We start from the raw sequence: 20,998 nt of genomic DNA on the forward strand, positions 1-20,998 counted from the left end.
AGAGCCCGTCGCGGGGCCCAAACTCACGAGCAGTGAGATCATGACCTGAGCCGAAGTCGGACGCTTAACCCACCGAGCCACCCAGGCGCCCCCCGAGGAGAAATTTTTAAAAAGGAAAAAAATTAAGGCGGGAACAAAAGCCCATTAAAGTGCTAAATCTGGAATATGTGAGCTCTTCCTCATGAGTTTTAGAGGAAATTCTAAAGAAAAATACCTAAGAATAAAAACGACACAAAAGGGCTCCTCTGGGACTCACAAAATTCTTCTACTTTGATTTTAAAAATAAAAATAAAACTCAAGGACCATCACCATTGCCTGCTCGCTCCTTTTGGAACAGCCGGCCAACTGGCCCACCTCCTGCTCCTTGCTTCTGGCTCTGTCTCTGACCTTCGAAACAGCAGCCAGCCTGCAGGGGTTGCGACGAGAAGGGGGTTCTTCCCAAGCACCTCATTTCCCGGAATCATGCAGAGATCTAAAGCTGAGCAGTTCCTCCAGCACCAGACAAGAAAAGACCCAAAGTGTTCAAGAGAAGCCTCCGGAGAGGAAGATCTTTGGGATCTGTAAAGGAATGCCCCAGTGGCCAGAACAGTGGTCCCCTACTTACTGATTCCAGGGGACAATTTCCCATGAATTTCAAAGGACTGCCTTATCCTTCAACCTCATTACAAGGAGGCAGAGGCTTAGTATTAAGCTAGGGAAGAACAAATGGAACTCACTCTTTTTAGGAATAATGATGTGACTGGTATCATTTTTTTAAGTTTATGTATTTAATTTGAGAGACACAGAGACAGTGCCAGCGGGGGAGGGGCAGAGAGAGGGAGAGAGAGAATCCCAAGCAGGCTCCGCACTGTCAGCACAGAGCCTGAGGTGGGGCCCGAACTCACAAACCGCGAGATCCTATGACCTGAGCCCAAACCAAGAGTCGGATGCTTAACCGACTGAGCCACCCGGGCGCCCCAATGAATGGTATCATTTATTGAGCACCTACTATATGCCAAGCCCTTACAACCACCCAAAGGAGTAGGTAGCAATAATATCCTTGTTTCCTAGATGAGGGATTCATCTTGTGGGCTCTTTGTTTTGATTCAACAAGGAGGTCCTGAATCCTACTGGAGGCGACATTCCATCTGGAGGCGACGGGAAGGTGAGTAAGAGAAAGGTGTCACTCTCCCAGAACTCATCACTCGCGACCCAACCAAGACTTAGGGCCAATACAGGGGCGCCTGGGTGGCTCAGTCGGTCAAGCGTCCGACTTCGGCTCAGGTCATGATCTCGCGGTTCGTGAGTTCGAGCCCCGCGTCGGGCTCTGGGCTGACGGCTCGGAGCCTGGAGCCTGTTTCGGACTCTGTGTCTCCCTCTCTCTCTCTGCCCCTCCCCCCGTTCACGCTCTGTCTGTCTCTGTCTCAAAAATAAATAAACGTTAAAAAAAAAAAGACTTGAGGCCAATACAAAGACACGGAGTAAGAGTTTCAAGGGTGGAGGAAATCTAGTGCTTTTTGGAAGAGGCGACATTGAAATGAGCCCACGGAGACGAGGCGGGGGCGGGCCAACAGGCAGAGGGGCCGGCATGAGTGGAGACCCAAAACTGGGACATGAGGGGGCAGAGCAGGCAGTATAAGGCAAGGGCAGGTCAGGACCAGCCCGCAGAGAGTTCGAGCGTCGGCGCGCAGGGTTTAAACTACAAGCCGCATGCAGGCAGCCGGAGCCGGGGAAATATCTGTGAAGAACAGAAAACACACAAGCTAGAAACCCGAGCCATTTCCTTCTCCCCCTCTTATCCATCCAGCCACCGAGCACATGCAACTTCCTGCCACAGTCCCTGCTGGGCAAACCTTTTAGTCTAGAGGGGAAATCCACATTCTCTCCCCGTCCAGGCCAACACAAAGTCCTGCCGGCTCTCCTCCCATGGCTCAGGAAATTGTCACCTCCTGTCCTGCCCCGCTATCACTGCCTACATCGAGGCCCTGCCAGCTGTCACCTGGACCGCAGCACCGGCTTCCTGACCGGGCTCGACTCCCCGCCCCCCTGCCAGGCTCTCCTCCACTCTGGGCCAGCGTGATCTCGCCTCTGTGTAAATTCCATCACCGCCACCTCTGCTCCCCACAGCCGTGGGGATAAAAATCCACATCCCTGGGTCCTTCGTGCCCAACCCCGCCTATCTCTTCAGCTTCGTCCCCTGCCGCTCTCCCACTTGCTCTGATCATATCAAAACATTCGTAGTTTCTCACACCTCCCAGCCCTTTCTGCACCTCCGCGCTTCGGCACTCTGTTTCTCTACCAGAACGGCGGCTTCTGGGGGCTGCGGCCACCTCCTCGTCGTCTTTATACCCCCCCTTATCGGACTGGGTGAGCGAGGAGATAAATTATGATTGGCTTTGAGTCCAAAGCGTCTCATGAAGCTTTCAGAGGGTTCAAGGTCAAATTCCTGTTCGTGCGGATTAATCCAAGAAACCCATGGAACACCACCTACGTGGCGCTCTCTGTTCTAGATGCTAGTACGTGGTGGTGGATGAAAGGCATGGACGGTCTAGAGCTCACAGTCTGAACAGATAAATACGTTCAACGTCCCGAGCGGAGGAGCAGAGGGTAGGACCGGGGTTCTCTCGTTCGCTGCTATGTCTCTGGTGTTTAGAAGGGGGCCTGGCCCCCAGTAGGCATCCTGAGAATACTGGGTGAGTGCAAGAATGAGTTTGGCTCAACGACGCCAAGCTTTGTTGGCCTGTGGCTACGTTTCCCCGAACCTCATGAGAATGAGAACAGCCTCCCTGAAGAAGTTTCAAAGTATGATAAGCTTTTCTCTTCGTACGCAGCCTCTCGATGGGAATACTGTAAGCTCGAGTTAATAGGAGTGTGGATTTCCTCCGCCATGTGAAAGGTCGAATGCTGCCTTGCTGTATTCACATGCACACACACGCACACACACACACACACACACACAGCCTGGGACCTGCTCAGGCCTCAGTGGCCTTTGGCTGTTGGAGATGCTGATAGTATCTTGAGACACAGTACTGTCCGCCTAAAAGCTCTGCAGATGCCTCCTGCTTGGAATGCCCTGGGAGAGGCCCCCTCCCACTGTGGGAACTTTCCCACTGCATTCCACGGGGCAGGAAGTTGACCCCCGAAGCAATTCCACAGCCCTTACTCAGGCAAAATTCCTTTCAGTGGGACCCAATGTGCTCGGGTGCATTTACACATTTCAAGAACCAACTCATTAAAAAACATCCTCAAGATGAACATTTATTACAGGAGAAAGGTCTATTTAACATTCTACGAGTGCTTACTGAAAACCAAGAATTTAACCAGATACAATGTAGTATCTGCGCTCGGTCTCTGTCGCTCTTGATAGCTCAATCTCAGGCTGTGTTTGCAAAGTAACCATTAGGAGAGCCTTAGGTTGAGTAGACGGACTTCAAGTCAGCATCATCCCTTCCTATACAGCTCTTGGATATTTTCTCAGAGGTCAAACGTCCACACGCTGGCCTGGCGGGACCCAGCTTCAACTTGCCGGTGACAGCTGATGAGCTCAGCCCATGAAACGGCCCAGCTGTACACGGCAGGGGAAAGGAGGCCAGAGGAAACGTGGGTGGGATTTGACAACAACTAGGAGTTAGCACTGGGTCTCAGGGACGTTCCTGTCACATGGGGTGTGTGAAAGCCAGCATCAGGGCGTGCCGCGAGCTTAGTTCTACGTGGGATATTGACAAGAATGGGGCCAATCTGAAGAGTTAGGAAGACTGCACTTTTAGCTTACAGACTCCGCTAACCCTGGGGCACAGAGTGTTCCCTGTCAGTTACCTTTCAAGCTTCAGACCATCCCTCTCGGGACAGGAAGGGGGGGACGCCAGCCAGGGGATGCACTGGTTCCTGGGGGGTGAGGTACCTCGTCCAGAGGCTGTGCGCCTGCTGAGTCCCGCTGCCTTGCCCTGCGCCTTTCTGATGGTGGTGGCTGTTCACGCTGCACAGGGCCCGGACTCTGTGTTGTGGCGGTGACACGCCGACCCTGACACGTGGCACGGTGTGGTGCCAGGCTGCCGGAATCGACAGGCAGCAGGGCCAGGCCACTCGACTCGCACCACAGCACCGGTGGTCCTTCCCAGGAGGTTAGCAGAACTCCCTAAGCAGAAGACCAGGGCCTCCGGCTCGGGGACCTGCCTTGACTCGAGACAGTACAAGTTCTACCTGGAAAGGGCAGGAAGCGAGCAGCTATGTCTTAGACCCAGGACCCTAGGCCCCGGCTTGCTCGTCCTTCAAATGCGGGGTCGCAACAGGACCCTGGCTCACAGGTGAAATGTATGAACCTAGTAGGAGCTATTTTTTTTTTTTAACGTTTATTTATTTTGAGAGCGAGAGAGAGGGAGAGAGAATCCCAAGCCGGCTCCATGCTGTCAACGCAGAGCCCGACTTGGGGCGCGATCCCACGAACAGTGAGATCACGACCTGAGCCCAAATCAGAAGTCAGACGCTTTCCGACTGAGCCACCCAGGTGCCCTGAGGGCTATTCTTTTGAAGGTTCTCCCCCACTCCCCCCGTCCCAGCGCTCCCTTTTCCTTTTTTAAAACATCCTTATCTTGTGGGCTTCAAGTACTATACGACATGATTGCATTTTCATCCAAACCTATTGCATATATCACAATTTTTTTTCCCCTAAAACTAGTCAGACTTTGACCCAAATAGCGATCATTTTCCGCAGACAACCGAGTCACGGCCTTCCCTGAGAAATTCGCCTCGTACCTGCCAGGGTGGCTTAGAAGTTGTTCTCTGGTCCTATCATTATTTTTAGAAAACTGTTTATGTGGGTTTTTTGCCCATGAAGCTCTTAAGACATCAAGAGAAGGGTGTGTTTTGTGTTCATTTGCATCTCCAGCACCGGCCCCGTGGAAATCTCAATAAATATTTCTCTATGGATGAAAAGAAAATCGATCGGACATACGTCGACCTGATTCTCCACGTGAGCCGGGCAAACAGTGCTACCCCTTGTTATCTAAAATCCAATAACCAATAACCCAGCTAATTTCTCTAAGGCTCACTGGACTAATAAAATTGGCTTTCATACTATTTATAAAGCTTTTGAGGAATCTTTGGACACCAATTTGGAACCTCTCTTAAGGACAGAGTGACATGGAAAGACTATTCAAATTAAACTTTCAGAAGTGAGCTTTCAAGGATAGTTCTAGGTAAGAGATATTTAAGGTTGCCATCACGTGCCTTCAGCTCGACGACACATTTTTAGGAAAGCTAGTAAAGCTAAACTCCTTAGGCCACAGAGGAATTTTGTGGTCTGGAACACCATTTGGGTGACTCACTCGTTAAGTGTTGGAAGACCGTAATGCAGAAAGTTTTGTTGAAGTTAATGTGGTTTAACATGTTAACAAACAGCAACGTTAGCTAATATTTAAAAAGCTTCTATTATATGGCAGATAGTGTTCTAAGTGTGTTAATCCTTACAACCCAGTAGGGCTGGTATACCATTACTAACGTCTGTTTTGCAGATGAACATACGGAAGCACCAGGAAGGTAAGTAATTGGCCCAAGGGCACACAGCTCAGGAGGGGTGATGACCGGGCTTCACGCGGGGGGTCCTCTCCTGCCTTCCAACCCAGAGGCAGTAGAGCGGAATGGTTCTGCCCCACACATTCAGTTCTCAGCTCCACCCCTCCTAGCTTTGTGACCCTGAACCAAGTACTAAATCTTTCTGCGCTTCAGATTCTTGCCCACCAACGGGAAAAAAAAATCCCCACTGGGTTGTCACCAAAGTTAGCTAGACTAACGCATGTTCAATGAACAGAAGATATCATGGCTGAATTCCATCACCATATTTTGAATTCCTGATCAAGGCCAGCTTGATGTCATTGTTTAGACTCAAGTACGAAGGCATGCACATCCCGTCCTCTGGCCCTCCTGTGTGAAATCAGTGAGTAGAGAGTGCATGTCTCCATTGCCAGCGCTGGTCTCTCCTCGGGAACCCTTCTAAATTGCCAACACCCAGGAGAACAGTAACATCAATCACCAACATCTTCATGTGAATTAGTTTATCACATCCTTCCTAGTGCCAGGCTAGCTGGGGGGCGGGGGGAGTGAATTTGGGGCAGGATTCAGGAAGAGAGGAGCCAAAGCAGAGGACCGTCCAGCCTCAGAGGAGTGTCAAAAAGAAACGAGACCCGAAGGCTGGCCTGGCCAAGGGGGATAAAAGGGAGGCACTGCATACCTGAGATAATTTTGAGCTTTTCCTATTCTGTACTCTCAGAATTTATTAAGGAACACAGCGTATGCTTCCTGCTGTGTGGGTCCTTTCCTGAAATGTGTTAATGTGCAATCATTATGGCATAACATTTACAGATCTCACCTCTGATGCCTTTCCATTTAGACTGCAGGACCCTGAGGCAGTCCTTTGGTGCTTTCCACGATTTTCCTATCCATCCGTCGTCCCCAAAAGAATGTCTAACGTGGAATTTTCTCCTGTGTAATTATAAGGGCTACTGAAACCGTACTTCAGTAGCAAGGCTTAAATCTGTTATCAGAATGTATTTACACACACGTTGTGGTTCTTACTTGCAATAATAATTCTAAAGTCGAGTTTATCTTAAGTCCTTGGGTGAAAACGTGCCCCGCTTTCATCGAAACGGTCCCACTGCCTTCCATGGGCTCTTGAGTGCTATGTCAATTTCAGAAATTATTTTGGTTACTGACAGTTTTGTGTTGTTGTTTTTAATGTTAGAACTTCCCCTTTGAGAGTTCCACGTGTGCTCCTGGACCGTCCAAAGCAAACAAGACCTGGGATTATTTAAAGAAGCTACTTTGACTCCACAATCCACTCATCCTTTTCAGATACAAAAATAACACATTGTTTTATCTATGAGTATAAGAATCCTTTTTCAAGGGAAATAAAAAGAGCAGACGGTTTCCTTCCTGGCTCATTCACGAACCTCTTCAAATCTGTTAAACACAGCCGCAGACACAACTCATTTGCTCGGTTTCATTTCCTAAACCCCACCTGACAAGATAGGTCAGCTTGCAGGGTCTGTGTGCATATTTTAGGAAATCAAGTCTGAAGCTAGGGAACGTTTCACAGCCACCAGAGAGCCAGGATCTAATTTCAGTGATAAAATTACTGAGCAGGTACGGCGTCGAGCTATTCTGAAGAGCATCCGGGGACCAACTTTTCATTCAGTGAGCCTCGAGGACTTCCACTCAAGATACGGCATCTGACTCATAAGATTCACTCAAGAGCCACTTTTTAGGAATCTCCTTATTGAAAATTACGTATGGAGCTGAAACCTACCTCCTGACACATCACCACCACCTCCCTTCCTTGGTTCCGGGTATCTTTTCTGGTGTACCAAAGAATGAGTTAGAAAGTCCCCCCGGGGGTGAAGCTTGTTAAATATTTACGGAAAACAATAATATCGTCCCTTAGTTTTTAGACTAACAATCCTCCTTTCCTTACACTGCTCTATCATTACCCTATTAGGACGCGGTCCCATTTATGTTACCCTCCTCTTATAAATGGGTACAGTGTTTCAGGTAGTTCGATGACCGCTGGATCAGGCCATCTGTTTTTAAGGGGAGAGGGGAGTTTTGCCGTCACTCCGAGAGCAGGGGGCGGGGGGAATTACAAAAGAGAGCAAGGAAGAAGGCAGAAAAACATGAAAAGCAGCCACAAGAACTCAAAGAGCACGGCAGCTGGGGACAGTGACGGGTGAGAAGAAAGAGCCACGCATGTGAAGTCTGTAGGCACCTCGTAAACGTGATCATTTCCCCAGGCGCTACTGAAGATCATCGCCACATCAGGGAAAAGAGGTCATGAGTCAAAAGTACCAGTTCTTCAGAAAACCCAGCGGGCCGGCCACCAGGAACGAGGTAGTCACCTAGGCTTTGTTGTTGCCAAGGGACACGACGTAGAAGGTACACTGTTGCCTCATCGCTCACTGCCCCGTTCACCTTGCCAATCCGACGTCCTCCGAGGCTTCCTTTAGACCCCGGCTCACTACCCACGTCCCTTCTTGCCTCTGCGACCTCCCTGAGCTCTGATTAGCGGCCCTGTGTGGTGCATTGGCTACGAACTAGCACTTCAACTTCACCCTGGGGAGGAGCTCAAAGTGCCTATTGATCCGGCTCTAAGGGTTTCCGTGTGCACCTTAATCTCCTTCCAGCTAGGTTTTCAAGGCCCCCGGAGGGGAGGGGAGATGGCTTACACTTCCTTACGCTGCCCAGCCCTGGGCACATAAATGCGTTGCTGAGTTACCGGCAAACTGGGATTGGCTTAAGTCTATTGCCAGATATTGCAATATATATATATTATATATATATATATATATATAATATATATATATCCAGAAATTGCAAGATATTGATGTATGTCTCTTTTCAGACATTCAGTGGTGGTTTTCTACGTGGATCAACCCGCGGATACATTTTTCAGACGCTCTGGGATACAGGAGTGAACGATACGCCGTGGTAAGCACCGCGTCAAAGGTATACGTCAAGTGCTCTGGGAGCACAGAGGGAGATGATGGTAAGGCAGGAGGACCCTTCCTCTCCCCCTGTAGCAAGAGCCGAAGAGAGCTGTCCGGATGAGTAGGGCTGTCCGGGGGAGAATGAGGCGGGAAGGAAGGCCACGGAGACTAAAGGAAGACGCTGTGGGCAGGCAGGTGAGGGACAGCGGATCTGCAGGGGGTTCCGGGCAGGTGCACGGCTGGGGAGCTCAGGTGTGAAGGGAGGGATGAGCCACGAGGCTGCAGGAGGCCAGGAAGGACCTGGATGAGGATAACAGGCCATCAGGAACCACTACATATTTGAAGCAGGGGAGTCATCTGTCGTAAGATTAGTCATTCAAAAAGGATCACGGTAGGGGCGCCTCGGTGGCTCAGTCGGTTGAGCACCCGACTCCGGCTCAGGTCATGATCTCGAGGTTTGGGAGTCTGAGCCCCGTATCAGGCTGGCTGCTGTCAGCGCAGAGCCCGCTTCAGATCTCTCTCTCAAAAATAAAAAAAATACAGAAAATAAAATATAATAAAAAAGATCCTCTAGAATTGGAAGACGATGGAAGGAGAGAGAAGTAGGTAGGCTGCCTGGGAGGCTGAGAGGTGACGTCGGGAGAGGACAGGGTCAGGACCTCCGTAGCGGCAGCTGACGTGGGCAACTGTCTCCCCTTTCCTCAGAAGCAAATGACCCAGGCCGATGGAAACGTGTAGAAATGATCAGTGGCAGCCGGATTCTTAATGCTGTCTGGCTTCCCAGAGGAGCGTGTAGTGGGAAAAGGAACTCACTGCAGGAAATGAGAACCAGGTAGAGAGAAACCCAAGTAACAGGACGTAATGGAAAAAGTCCAACAGCTCGATTTTAGGCCAAGGCCTCGAGGACAAGTCCCCGCGGCACTTCAGGGGTGGGAAGCCCGGAGGGAGGGCGGCAACGTTCCGCAGCTACAGGACGCGGACCCCGGTCAGCCTCACCGTGCGTGTGTCATGTGACTTTGGGCAAATAGCTTAACCCTCTGGACTGCCCGTCTTCCCGTCTGTAGACTGAAGATAATACTGGTTACTTCTTTGGATTCTTACGGCGCTCATGGGATCAGGGATGCCCGTTACGTAGCAACGTCTGCATAGAAAGATACCGAATAAAGCCTCCTGCTAAGTGCTGGGCACGGGCGTGGGGTACAAAAGTATGTCAGACCCCACTCCTGCCTCGCAAGGTCTACAGTTCAGTAGGGAAGACAGGCCTATGGACGCCTAATTAACCCCCAAAGGCAGAATACAGGAAGTACTGATGAGAAGATTCAAGAACCATGGAGAGCGAGGGCAGAGAAGAGGGTAGGTATCCGAGTCAGCTGCTGATCCTGGAGGACGCTGCTGAGTACAAAGTGTCTAATCTACACTGGACACGGGGGAGAAGGAGCATCAGGCTGCCATGGGGAGGGCGCCCGGACAAAAGACATTCTGGGCTGTGTTCGCATGGGGCCGCCCTCAGCAGCGGGTGTGAGTCAGGCTCTCTGATGGCCAGAGTGCGGGCTCCTAGGCCAGCCTGGGAGCCTCCACGGTGCCATGGCTCCGCCTGTGGGCAGAAAAAGCCTCCCAGCAGGCGGGACTACTCCCAGAGGGTAGACTTGTGACAGATAGGAGGGGGGTGGTCGTGACTGTGGGCAGAAGAAACGCACAGATGCCTTGAAGCGACGTGGCTTCCGGGAAACCCAGATCAGCCTGGCAGAAAAGGCGAAGGGAAAGGAAGGAAAGTCTCTGTGGAGACCTATAAACTTGTGTCAATATCCCTCCGGGCAAGGTCTTCTCCCAAGCCATCAGCTGCCCGGCCGTTGGGTCAGATGCCAACCCCGGCTCCCTGGTAGAGGCAGAGGAGAGTAGGGATGCACGGCAGGAGGGCGGGTATGGGGCTGGGGCGGACATGAGAAGAACCCGGCTCTCATGCTCGTCTGCCATCACTTGGCTACTGGATGAAGGTCAGTCATTTCACTCCTGCCTGGGGCTTCATAACTGCTCTGTTGTCAGCACAGGAGGGGAAATGCCCTCTGGACTGCGGAGTGGGCACCTCCTTGCCCTCTGTGGCCACCCCTGTCTCAGATCTGTGGCCCTCCCTGGCCTGACACAGTTACTCCCCGACGGCCACATCTGGAGTCCTTGTTTAAAAGTAAATGAAAGGTCCTTTGAAGAGGGAGGTGTTCTCTCCAGGGGTAAGCAGACGAGTCGAAAGAGTACTCTGAGACGAGGATTATTTGGGAGAGAAACAGGACCATTACTGTAACTATTTGGGGAATGCTACTCCCCACTTTTCCTGGAAGTATAGATTTGTGGGAGCGTGGTTTTGGGATTTTTCAGGAGACTGTCTAAAATCATCTACTCGTTGGGGCACCTGGGGGGCTCAGCCATTACAGTGTTGGACTCTTGATTTCAGCTCAGGTCATGATCCCATGGTTCGTGGGTTCGAGCCCCGAGTCGGACTCAGGCTGACAGCATGGAGCCTGCCTGTGGGATTTTTTTCTCTCTCTTTCCGCCCCTCCCCCCACGCGTATTAATGCGCGCACACTCTCTCTCTCTCAAAATAAACCAAAAAAATAAACTAAATAAAATCCTCTCCTCATAAAAGAATGGGGACAATGCTCTGTTTTAAAGGAGTCTGAATTCTCAGAATTATAATCTTTAAGCCATGTAAGTTTCCAGGGCGGAAGAACTGATCTATTTCCCCTGCCAGGAGTATTTCCATATTCTGAAGTCTCGCGGGGAGCCTGGAAACAGAGTACCCAACAAATTGCATCTTTTCATGTAAACCTCAATAGGCCATAGATATTTAGGTCCAAGGAGGTGTCAATTTGATATTTTATGATGCTGTAAATGTTATGTTTTGCATGACTTCTGGCATCAGAGGACTGCAATTGCCGTCTAAACTGGTTTCCAAATGGGAGCCACATGGCCACAGCCCCGAGTAGGATTAGGCCGCTTTGGATTTTGCTGCTCAGCGAACTATCTGAGGCCTCCGAAGAGGAAGCAGTTGGAATATTTTTCTCAAATGTGGTCTGTTTTTTTATGTGTTGCTTCTCCCTGATAATATTTTGCAGCCTACGTCGCGTTAAAAAAAAAAAAAAACCCAGCTTAGGAAGACACTCAGAAGAGAGGCGTATAGATATCTCACTCGTGGGAATCGGAAAAGGCGAAAGAACGAACTGTGGGTTTTCCCCTCTACCTACACCCCTCTTCCTCCTTGGGTTTCTTTGTCACAGGTGTGGCCACTGCGGTCACTCTCTATGGGTCAATGCCGTCCCTCAGGCGGCAGCTGGCTTTCCTCTCTTCCGGGAACTACTTCCCTGCAGAGACCGTGTTTGGGTGGCCGGCCAGTGTCTTCCCCTTCTGCCTTGCCAGGCCACCCAGCAGGTCCCTTCCCGGAGCGACAGGGGAGGGGCGAGGAGGTCAGGGAAAGGAACAGGCTGGGGCGGCAGCGGGAGACCAGGAGGTGGAAAGTTGAACAGGGACACAGCCGTCTGAGCTGGTTCTGGTTGCTTTCTGAAGCCGGTTTACCTTGAACAGTGAGGTACGCCGAACTTTCCACAGACCCCTTCTGGTTGGTGGCCCTGCAGTGATATGCACCTTCGTCGTCTTCTGTGACTCTTTCAAGAAACAGCGTGCTGCTTCCCGGTCCTAAGATAATTCCTGAGGAGGGAGAGATGTTTACATTAGCAGGCCCGGGGGACAGACAAAAACAGCTACTTCTGTCGTACCACCCTTTGCCTATAGCTATGCGTTCAGACGAGGAAATCCGAACTCTAGGCAACCTTGGGCCCGGCGGCCTGTTTGTGTTTTCTGGGTCCAGGCTTTTGAACAGCACCTTCACCATGCAGCAGAGCTCGGACACCACCCCCCCCTCCCCCTTCTGGAGGTGATGGGACCCAGGCCGTTCACCGTGTGGAGAGAAAGGAGGTGGGGCACCTTTCAAGAGCCAACGTCCAGGCGTCAGGGCGCAGCACATCCAATAATAACACCACTTACCGGGGGGCCTGCTGGGTGTTAGCACCCCACGGGCCACTTCACATCCTGATATTTACAGCCAGCCCACAGGGTCTTTATGTCTCCATTTGACAAATGTGGAAACAGATTTGGCGAGGTGAACCCCTACCAAATACACATATATCATCCCTCCCCCCCACCCCCACCCCAGCAAACAGGAAGTGTTTCTTGAATGAGGATGAGTACATGTAGCCCAGCATACCCAATTAAATGCAAAGTCTGGGGTGGGAGGGAGACCAGTGAGAACCAGAATACACAGGAAGGCACCATGGAGGAACTGGGCCTTGAGCTGAGGTTTAAAGGATTAACAGAGGCCGCTGAAATCATGCTTGTTCTGAAATGTCGATACAATGGGTCTGCCCAGGCTCCAGGCTGTATTTTGTCAAATGGTTTACATTTCCCCTGATTAAGAGAGCCATCCAATAAGGAAAACGTGAGAAATACTGGAAAGCATAAAGAAAATGTAAAACAAACGTACAATCTTTCCTCCCAGCTATTTTCCCTTTATTCTTCTTAAAGTGCACTTTTTTTTTAACGTTTATTTATTTTTCAGACAGAGAGAGACACAGCATGAACGGGGGAGGGGCAGAGAGAGAGGGAAACACAGAATCGAAAGCAGGCTCCAGGCTCTGAGCCATCAGCCCAGAGCCCGACGCGGGGCTCGAACCCGCGGACCGCGAGATCGTGACCTGAGCCGAAGTTGGACGCTTAACCGACTGAGCCACCCAGGCGCCCCATAAAGTGCACTTTTTAACAACGGTTCACCCGTTCATGTGCTGTTTTTGAGCCCCAACTACATACCAGCCGCTATTCTAGATCTGGCGATATCGGACTGAGTGAGACAAACGAACGCTTGCCTACAAAGGGCTCCGATTATGGTTTTAGAGAGTTACAGATAAGTAATTTAAAGGAACAATAAAGTCCGCAAAGAAACTAAACCAGGTGAAGGGGACCATGGGTTATGGGGGGGGGGGTGTTTAGGGGAAGCTCTCTTGGGAGATGACATCTGAGCAGAGACCCGAAAGGCGGCGAAAGATGAGCTATTTGGAGATCTGGAAGGGGTATCTGAGGCACATAGGGAGGAGGATCTCTAAAGTCCCTGGGGCAGCAATGAGTTTCAGGGACAGGGAAAAGACCACTGTAGACTTTAGCCAGCAAGCAGGAGAGGGGAGGGTTCGCAAGGCCCGACCATGAATGACCACAGGCCATGGTAAGAATTTAAGGTTTTGTTCTAAGCGCCGGAAAAAGCCACTGGAGGGTTATGTCTAACTGCTCATAACTATAAATAAGAGTGCAATTCACACATCTTTAGGCATAAAGATTACCCTCTATTTCGGATTGCTTCCTTAGGATATATTTTCAGAAACAGGTGTATTAGGTCAAGAGCTCGTGATTCTTACAACCGCACTGCCTTCCAAAAAGATTATACCCATTAACGTGTCCACCAGCAGAGAAGAGGCTTTTAGGTCTCTCCCGCCCGTGACGAACGGGGACCATCTAAAAAGATAAAATACAAAACACAAACCTTTGCTGGTTTGAAAGCGGACTTGGTAGCCATTTTTATTTTGAAAGCACCCGTCCGGGGTGCTTGACTAGAAAAAGCGAGTTCAGATTGAGGAGAGCTTTGAACCCCTGGCCGAGGAGTTTCCGTTTCGGTGTAGAAGGAAGAGAGGGGCTCACAGAGGTTTTTGAGCAGGGAAATGACCTAAGGAAAGCCATGTTTGAGGAAGTTTAGTCTAGAGGGAGAAGACGGGGTAGGCTGCCGCGGGGGAAAAGTGGCATCTACAGTTCAGCTCACCAGCTGTAATCCGGGCAAGGAACACAGGGCATCCAAATCCGGATGAAGGAACAGGAAGCAGAGAGGAAGAAACGTAAACAGACACTTGGTAGAAGCAACCTGCACGAGTTGCCCCCTCCTGGAGGCAGGAGTGGACAGAGAGGAGTGCAAGACGGTTCTGGTCTTCTAAGCCCAGGAAATGGAGGTGGGGTGGGGTGGGGGGGATGCGTGAGACTCTCCCCACAGCCTTGGCTACAGCATTTCACGCCTGTGAGTATGTCTGCCCATGGGTACGATGAGAATAATACCTGCTTTGCCTATCTTATGGTACCGCCGTGAGGCCCAATGGAGATAACTGAAGTGAGAGTTCTGGAAAGGGGAAGACAGGGCACCTGTGGGACTCGCAGGAAGTAAGAGCGTGGCTGGAGCGTGGGTTACCAAGGGCGACGAGCATTCATGGCAGCAGCGGTCTCCTACCCATGAGTGTCACTGCAGCAGCCCTGACCTCCACCAACTTTCTGTCGCCCCAGTCTTGGTTTGAGGCTCACACAACGAACAAATGAAGGCCCAAGACCTTGGGTGTCACTCGAGGAGACAGGGGCGTAGTTGCCAAGGTGAAAAGACAGTGTCAAGGATGCCGTGGAGCTAACGCCACCGGGCCGTTTCCTGTTTCGGTCACGCGGAGGAGGCGGCGGGGTGTCCCAAGCCACCCAGCGAAGCTCTTCTTTCCCACCGGCCCTCACGCTACGCTCCGACAAGCGGTGCAGACATGAGAACATCAGCCGCGTTCTCACTCTCTGCTCTCGCTGTTTCTTGCCCTTCTGGCCAACCCAGGCCAGTTACTGCCTCTACTATGCTTCCTCATCCCCCAGATCTGCCCACACTTAACGCATAGTTGTGTCCCCTGGTTTCTTTAACGCCTTAACCTTCATGCCGCTCACTTCACCCGACCCGGTCCCTACGATACAGATGCTGTTTATTCTACTGAGGAGCGCACCCTCTGCAAAGGGCTTTCTTTTTAGCTTTTTCATTGGGATCCGTTTCAAACATTTAAAAGTGCAGGAAAACTAGAACCCATGTGCCCACCACGAAGAGAGTCAGAGGTCAACTTTTGGCCATACTGGCTCTAGACCCCCTCCCCCCCTCTCTTTTTATACGAATACAATTCACCGATACCTTATCCCCTTCCCTCTCCTCTCTCCAGAGGCATCGCTATCCTAAAGGTGGGGTGTTATCATTCTCAGGCATGTTTTTGTGCTTTTTCCACATAGGTATGTACCTCCGTAGAAGAGGTAACATTGTTTTGTGCCTTTAAAAATTCTAAATAAAAGGCACCATACAGTAGATGCCTTTTCTCAACTTTTCCTATTTAATGATGTTTTGATATTTATCCTGGTTGATGCATGTAGAATAGAGTTCATTGTTTTTCAAACGTTTATTTATTCTGAGTGAGAGAGCCCAAGAGGGCAAGTGGGCAGGAGGGGGTGGGGCAGAGAGAGATTGAGAGAGAGAGAGAGAGAGAGAGAGAGAGAGAGAGAGAGAGAGAATTCCAAGCAGACTACGCTATCCGTGCAGAGCTGGATGCGGGGCTCAATCTCATGAACCATGAGATCGTGACCTGAGCTGAAACGAACGCTTAACCAACTGAGCCACCCAGGCGCCCCTGGAGTTCATTTTTAACTCATGTATAAAACTCATATTTAGCTCATCACATAAAAAAACCCCCCACTTTTCTACCATAAGGTAGTTTTCGCTTTTTTGCTCCCATGAAGAAGGCTGCCAGCGCACCTGTCCCAGACAGTTGTACATGGTTATGCACACATCTCCTTGCGCTGGGTTATAGAGTACACTGATTTTCAACTCTACCAAGAATTACAGAATGTCTTCCAAAATACTACTGATTTATACTTTCACTAACACTAAGAGCTGCCCTTCCGCATACTTCCCGATACTTGGAGCTATCAGATGTTTTAATTGGGGGCAAAATGATGGGTGTGAGACGGCATCTCACGGCGGTGTTAACCTACATTTCTCTGATTACCAGGTAGGTGGAACAAGGAGCATCATTTTCCATTTTTTTTTTTGGCCATGAAGGCTTCCTTTCCTGGGAATTACCTCTTCATGTCCCCCACCCGTTTTTCTATTAGCCTATTTGTCTTTTTCGCAGCGATTTTAGGTTCTCTATATGTTTGGGTACTAATTCCTTATTGGTTAAATATGCTGCAAGGTCCCCCCAACATTCTACGAACAGTCTTTGAAACTTTGTGAATTTTTAATACAAAAGTTTTAAAAATTCTAATGTAGTCAAATTTGTTAATATTCTCCACTATCCTTTGTGCTGCTTGTTTTATTTTATTTTTTATTTATTTTGAGAGAGAGACAGAGACCGTGAGCGGAGGAAGGACAGAGAGAGACACAAACACACAGAATCTGAAGCAGGCTCCAGGCTCTGAGCTGTCAGCACAGAGCCCGACTCGGGGCTCGAACTCATGAACCGTGAGATCATGACCTGAGCTGAAGTTGGACGTTCAACCGACTGAGCCCCCCAAGTGCCCCTTGTTGCCTGTTTTAAAAAGATGGTTTCCTACACTGATATTAAAGCATTTCCCTTATATACTTTTTTCCAAAAATAAAATCTCTTAAGAAGATTTAGAGATTTGCCTTTTTTCATTTAGGTCTTTAATCCATCTGGATTTTCTTTTGGGGGCGGTATGCGTGTGGTATAAGAATTTGATTTTTACCGCATAAATAACCAGTTATTCCAGCATCATTTACTGAATAATCTATTCTTCTCCCACTGAGTTATGATAACAGTTCTGTCAAGATACTAAGTTTCCATATATCTGTGTTTCTGTTTTTAGGCTCTTTGTTCACAGTGACCCATTTATCCCACACAAGTTATGACTGCTTGATAAAATGCGTCTTGATATTTGCTACAGTGTGACCCCTTCTTCTTCATAATTATCTCAGCCCTTTACACGTCAATATGGATTTCAGTTTTAGCTAGTCGAATTCTGGGAGAAGTACTATTGGGATGTGGGTGGGGATTCCATTGAATTTATGTAATAATTTTGGGGAAAATTTGCATATGTATTTTTAGGTTGAAACAGATGAAATTGCCAATATTTTTGACCTACAAAAATGGCTCCAAAAAGGTTCCACTAATAATAAACATTCCCATCCAAGAATATAAAATATCTTTGGGTTGTTCGGGTATTCTTTTATGTCATCTGATAATTCTATGCTTTTCTCTTTAAATATCTTTTCGGTTATTTTTACTCCTAGATAGGTTGTAATTTTGTTGTGATGCAAAATGGTACTGGGTTCTCTGAAGGGTCACCATATATGAATTTTCTTGTTCCCCCTTGGGTGTGAATCATTAGAACTAACACGGAGAACTCACTTAGAAACATGATGTTCTACTTTGCGTTGCTGAGATAGGATAATTTAATTGCAGGCCTGCTTGCTTCTAGAGGGATCACCTAAGTAATTTCTGACCACTAAAAATAAAAATTCCTGTCATAACACGATTTATTTCCCTTCACTGAGAGAAGCTGTATCAGATTGGACCAACAGGGCACAGAGCAGGATTTGCAAGAGTGGATGTCTTCAGGGGCCGGCCGCATAACATAAATGAGTTGGGGATGAGATCATGGGAGAGGGACTGTGTCCCTCTGCGTTGTGTGGAGTGCTGAGGGACTGTCTCGCATCTAAAGATGGACGCATGAACTTCGCTCCAACCAGTTGGAATTGGGGAATTTGAGTCCAGTGTTGTCTTTTGAGTTTTAAAGAGAAGAGAGAAATCCGGATTTTCGATGTTAAAGCTCATGACTTTTAAATGCCGGCAACCAAACCAACTTAAGTACATTTGCTGTGAGGGCCAACAGCAATGTGTATGCTGCGTAGATTAGACACAGCTTTGACTCAGAGGATGTACGTGGGATGGCGCTATTATATTTAATGAAGCAAAGACCTCCATGATCTGGCTCCTGCCTATCTTCTTCCAGCTTCTGACCCTGCTACGTCCTTCAGCGTATCCTTGGTATGAGCCATTTCACGATAAGTCTCCATGACTTTGAATGGTACGAGCCACCCAGTCACCCCAGTGAGCATTCATTTGCTAATATTTAGCTCAAGGCCATCCCAGATCTTCTGAGGCACTTGAGCCCCTTCTCTATTACTCTGGCATCACCTTGCACATGCCTCTACTCCGACACTTAACATTTCGTAGTAAATTTGCTGACTTCCTTCCGTGCCCACGCCACTGCCTTATTCATTACCGAGCCCTCAGGGTCTAGCACTGTGCCAACAGATAGCAGACCCTCAGAATCCAAGGACACGGCCAAATAAACCAAGACCATGGAAAATGGAATTGAGGGGGTGAGAAAAGGCATGAGCTGTGCAGCGTTTGCTGAATATTATGAAGCCGAGGAAGGCAGTAGTTAACGCGGTCTCCCTGTGTGGCGGTATTGACTTACGACCTACGTACCCAACTCTCCCCGGGCTGTAAAGCTGTATGTCAGTTTTTATTATCTTAAGATTCAAAGAGCTGTAGATCCTAGAGCTTAGAAATGTAAACTCAGTTTCATAGGTCTGCTAGAGTAAAATTTTTACATGGAGTTGTTTTTGCAGGGACGTGTACTCCAAGGAAATCTGGTGACGGCACCCAGGGTAAGGGCTTGAAGCATCTACTACGTTGGCTGCTGCTGAGGGTTTAAGATCAGAGTTTGTGACGATGCTGGCCTATATATGTATCCAAGGGAGGCAGTCAGTTGAGCCTCCTACTCTTGATTTGGGCTCACGTCATGATCTCATGGTTTGGGAGTTCAAGCCCTGCATCGGGCTCTGCGCTGACAGCATGGAGCCTGCATGGGATTCTCTCTGCCCCTCCCACCTCTCTCTCTCTCTCAAAAAAAAAATATATATATACATATATATGTATATATATGTATATATATATGTATGTATATATATTTTTTATATGTACATATACATATACATGTACATATACATACATACACAACCCCTTCAGTTTTTAGTATTTTCAAGGGATTTTATAATTAATTTTCTTTCTTTCCTCGATAACATAAGGTGAAGGACAATCTTGCCATTTTATATATAAGCAGCACACTGTCCAGGGAAGGGCATGAAATAGAACTTTAATCCAATTCACCACTGAGTAGATGCATCTGTAGATCTTTTAAATTAACCTGTGTGACTACATCAGTGCATACCATGTGTTTTTCTCCTGGTCTTTACACAAAAATCTGACTCATTGTTTCCTAAATTGGCCGGCTGGTCTGATCAGTGACTCCTGCTTTGATGCTCAGCTGAGCGTCTTAACTTCTGACGGACAGAACATGTCCATCCAGTTTGGCCAAATTAATCGACATAATCAAAACTCTCTTCTTCAGCCATCAAAGGCCTGTTCAGATGACACCTCCTCCATGAAGCCTCCTTGGATCACGCCAATCAGGGGTGCTGATCGGCAGCGCATGGAATTTTAGACCCTTCACATTGCGTACTTACAAATTGACTTGTACCCATTATGTGTAAGTTTTTCAAAGGTAAGGGTTAAGTTTCACTCGTTTTCATTTTCTCTAGAATATGACAAATGTCTGGCTCATGGAATAGGGAATTAATAGACGTTAGGTTTAATAAAATAAAAAGTAAATTCGGCGGGGTGGGGGGCACTTGGCTGGCTCAGTCAGAAGAGCACGCAACTCTTGATCTTGAGGCTGTGAGTTCCAGCCCCACACAGGGTGTAGAGAATACTAAAAAGTAAGTAAACACACTTTTAAAAACGTTTGAAAAAAGTAAATTGTTATGATAGTGTTCGCTCTCCAACAAAATAATTTCTTTGAGATTAGCCCATGATATATTTCTGATAAACAGTAGCTATGAGCATGATGATGCATCCAGTCATAGGTCCATGATAAATCAGACCTTTAGATTGATACCTCTTTTTTTTTTTAATGTCTATTTATTTTTGAGAGACAGAGAGAGAGGGAGGGAGGGGGGCAGAGAGAGAAGAAGACACATAATCTGAAGCAGGCTCCAAGGCTCTGGGCTGTCAGCACAGAGCCCTACGTGGGGCTCGAAGCCACCAATGAGTGAGATCATGACCTGAGCCGAAGTCGGACGCCCAACCAACCGAGCCACCCAGGCGCTCCTAGATTGCTACCTCTTAAAGGAACTGATTAGCTAAGAGCTGTATCTGAACAAAGCACCAGAAGAGCCAAAATAGAGATTAAAGATGGCTAGAGTGATCCAAGAACACTAGAGACTGGATGTCTGACTGACTTCCCACAAAGAACACAGAGGAGAGTTTACATACCCAGTCAAACTTCAGAGGTTTAGGAAACTATGGGTAAGAGAAATCCAAGTTTAGTACGCGGCAAAGGCTGACAAGTTTGGGAAGTGAAGGATGATGGGCTCATTAAACGGCACTAAAAATGCAAACGATTCCAGTGTTTTCAACTGGTCACCATGCAGCTGCTGCTTTCTCTGTTGAGAATTTTACCCTAAGGTCAAGCCACTGGGCAAAGCATTTGCAGATGTAAAACAAAACAAAACAAAACAAAACAAAACAAAACAAAACAAAACAAAAAGTTGAGGAAGGGTAGAATAATTTGAGACAGAGTGAAAAGCAGCCTTACGATAATATGTGTTAAGTTGAAGAGAATTATGAGATGCTTAAAACACATGGGCTGAAGGA

General features: G+C 48.5%; 1 protein-coding gene across 1 annotated transcript in view; it reads right to left on the reverse strand.

Annotated features, from left to right (window-relative positions):
* The window catches only part of FLT1 (fms related receptor tyrosine kinase 1), a 171,589-nt gene that overhangs the window by 37,864 nt on the left and 112,727 nt on the right, over window positions 1–20,998 (reverse strand). Inside the window, exon 15 of the mRNA XM_042988867.1 lies at window positions 12,018–12,149. Coding sequence (XP_042844801.1) covers window positions 12,018–12,149 — 132 coding nt within the window. The remainder of the gene's footprint in view (window positions 1–12,017; window positions 12,150–20,998) is intronic.

Source organism: Panthera tigris, chromosome A1 (assembly GCF_018350195.1).
Source record: "Panthera tigris isolate Pti1 chromosome A1, P.tigris_Pti1_mat1.1, whole genome shotgun sequence".
Lineage (NCBI taxonomy): Eukaryota > Metazoa > Chordata > Mammalia > Carnivora > Felidae > Panthera > Panthera tigris.